The 3,090-nt window shown below is 52.6% G+C and overlaps 1 protein-coding gene across 1 annotated transcript; it reads right to left on the reverse strand.

The window, feature by feature from the left end:
- Nucleotides 1-312: 312 nt before the first annotated feature.
- Nucleotides 313-2,757, reverse strand: PV08_12101 (uncharacterized protein; the record flags this gene model as incomplete). Its single annotated transcript, XM_016386408.1, has 1 exon — nt 313-2,757. One exon carries the CDS (start codon nt 2,755-2,757, stop codon nt 313-315), a length of 2,445 nt encoding a protein of 814 aa, XP_016229864.1.
- Nucleotides 2,758-3,090: the final 333 nt, after the last annotated feature.

A 3,090-nucleotide genomic window follows, 5' to 3' on the forward strand; every position in this document is an offset into this window, starting at 1 on the left:
GAATGTTGAACTGACGAATGTTGAACTGACGAATGTTGAACTGACGAATGTTGAAGTGATGAATGTTGAAATGACTAGAGATTTAGTCATGAAGTCTAGGCCGAAATCAAATAGATCTAGTGAGTACTGAACTGACGAATGTTGAGAGATTTCGTCATGAACATCATGACGAAATCCAACACACCTGACGAGTATTGACGACTGCTGGCGATTGTTTAAATTTGAAATGATGAACACTGCTTCATTACACACTCGAAGATAAAGTAATTTCACAATAGCCTCTAACCCGATAGTCAGATTCTCCCTATCATTTTATTTGAGTTTCTGAAGAAGCATGGTAATTTCACTCACGTCCATACTTAATGTTGATGGATATGGTGGGGGGAAGCCAGGGGTGAACTTAGATCGTCCCCATATCCACTGTGTACCACCAGAGGGACGGATGACTGACCACCATTGACGTGCTCGAGTGTGTTTCGCCGTTGAAATCAAGGTTCCATTGATGTCAGGATAGGGAATTAACCAGTGATGCCGAAGAAACTCTGCTTGGAGGAGATCTGTCCATTGATTCCACGTCGGTCTCCAGTCTTCTTTCAGCGCGTCTTCGACTTTCTGTCTCATGATTCGAAAGGCTTTTAGAGCGAATGACTTTCGGTTGTACTTGATGGAATCGCCCCATAACCATTCAACGAGATCGGCTGGGGTCGACGTCTTGGATTTGTTGCCAGAGACCAGATGTGGTTCCGTAGCCAAGGCCGCTTGAATTCCTGCGTGACAAAATTGGACAAGATCCAAGTCGAAGTCGGCTTCGTCCCACTGGACCAGTTCTTTCTTCATGGCCGTAAGGACATCTCGTCGATACTCTCGTAGACAGATGTGGACAGAGAGAAGCATGGCCTCATCATGTGCCTGGGAGACGCGTGAAGTGGTCATGAAGGCCAGACAAAGCCCGAGAGCGGCGTGCGCATCTTGTAGGAGACGCCCAGAGCCCATGTACCATGAGCTGAGATCCCGGCTGACTCTGACGACCTCTGATGCGATCTCAGGTGCGAAACTGAGGTGCTGCCAGTCGATGATGGGGGAAAACCATCCGTAACCGCGTCGTGCCATCGTGTCCTTGAAGCCCAGCCCTCGCACCCGACCGCGGGCGGCGGTCTCGGTAGTGTACCATAGCACGGCATCTCGCGACGGCTCACAACTGGAGAATCGTTGAACACACCGAAGAAGAGTGGCGATGAGCTTGGATCGTTCGAAAGGGATACCCGTCCGTGGACTCGTGATGGCCACCATCTCCAGAGCCGCAGTGAACTTGTTGTAGTTCTCCAACATGAAATTCGACCACTGCAGGGCACCGATTGCCCATGTATTGGACGGAGACTCCTCGAGGATGGCGGAGTACCTGTCGCTGGACTCATCCTCACGAGCGCGAGCCTTGATGCCCTCAAAGAGGCCATGCTGAACCCTCAGCTCGACACGATTGGCGAACGATCGATCCGCGTAGTCAGAGTAGCACCTACGCACCCTCCGTTTACTCTCTTGGTATGTGTCGTGGAAGAACTGTTGTTGCTTTGTGTTGCCGTGTTTACGCTTGGTGTGGGCGAGCCAGACTCGTTCGTCGACGGCGAGTTCGAGCAGTCGCTCGTTCGAGAAGGGATAAACGGCACCCGCATCCACAATTTCCTTCGCCACCCCATAAAACTGGCCGTACAGCCATCCCCCGAGACGGGCCGGCGAGCGTCGAGGGGGCACGATGGTCATCGAAGCCGTGTCGCGTAGGAAGCCCGGATGATAGAACGACGTCCGCCCGGCAGGCCCACCGAAGACCTTGTGTCGAAGTCGATCGTGCTCTCTCCGAAGGCAACACGTCCTCCACTGTAGCACCGTGGCGTCAACTTCTCGGTGTTTCACATGACGGTTGTTGGGAGTGATGCCGACCGGGTACACTTCTCGAGCGATGTCGTGAATCATCATATCCATGAGGTCGAAATCGAATATCTGACCGAGTCGGGTTCCGTACTTGTCCATCGCCTCGTACAGGGATCCGGCCACCTTGAAGTCGGCCTTCAAGTTCTTCGCGTCAACGAGGAGAAAGGCGTCGCGGAATTCGGTGAGGCCGAATGTCTCATCATCGATGCGTGCTACTATCTCCTCCCAGGCCCGTGACAGTCCGCGCGACGGGAGAGAGGACAGTAAGTAGGTCTTCAGACCCTTCTCGTGGGACTCTTGTCGTTGCTCCAGCCCTCGCGCTCGCGCCTTCGACTCGGCGACCTGCTGAGTCGGTGGTACACGCTGAAGCCGCTCATGGTCGATAAAATCTTGAAAACAGGGCATCATGGCTCGCTCATTGAATCGCTGGACCGTTTCGGCAGGGAGAAAAGTGAACTTGCGATCCGGCGACGTCAGCCGAGGAAAAAACACGTAGAGTGCACACTGAAACAGCCCGTCGATTGAACCCAAGTAGAGATGAGGGATATGATGAAGAGGGAGTGTCCGTTGAAGCATTTCGCCGCCCGGCCCTGGGAACGTCACTCGACGTCGAATATGAAGGTCGCTTCGAATGAAGAGACTCATATGCTGGGCTGGACACCAACGAAACCCATTATGCAAGGCCCCCAAGGTAAGAGGAAAGCCGATAAAGCCGTCGATATCGTAAGATACTCGACACGGTATCCGTCCCATCTCTTCGCTCTCGACGTGAAGACAGACATTCGATCTGTTCTGATCCGGATCGACACCGCCTTCAAAAATGGCCTTCATCGTTGACGTGTCGGGGAAGAGATGCCGAGGGTAGCCTTTGGCCGCAGGAAACGACTCCGAATTAATTCCAACTTCGTTTCGAGAGGGTAGCGACCGCCCAGTGTCGTCGGTATACGTGGCGTCGAGGCCGTGATGGTTATCACCCTCCTCGGTCAGGTGTTTTATATACTGCTCTTCGTGTTCGTTATCGAGGCAGCCAAACTCGCCTCGTAGAATCCTATATATAGGTTCAATGACGCTTTCAAGATTGATACCTGATACACTATTAGTCGTAGTGGATCGCTGTATATCACGCTCTTCTTCCTCTTCTTCCTCTTCTTCTTCTTCTTCTTC

This window comes from Exophiala spinifera, assembly GCF_000836115.1.
Source record: "Exophiala spinifera strain CBS 89968 unplaced genomic scaffold supercont1.20, whole genome shotgun sequence".
NCBI classification, from domain to species: domain Eukaryota; kingdom Fungi; phylum Ascomycota; class Eurotiomycetes; order Chaetothyriales; family Herpotrichiellaceae; genus Exophiala; species Exophiala spinifera.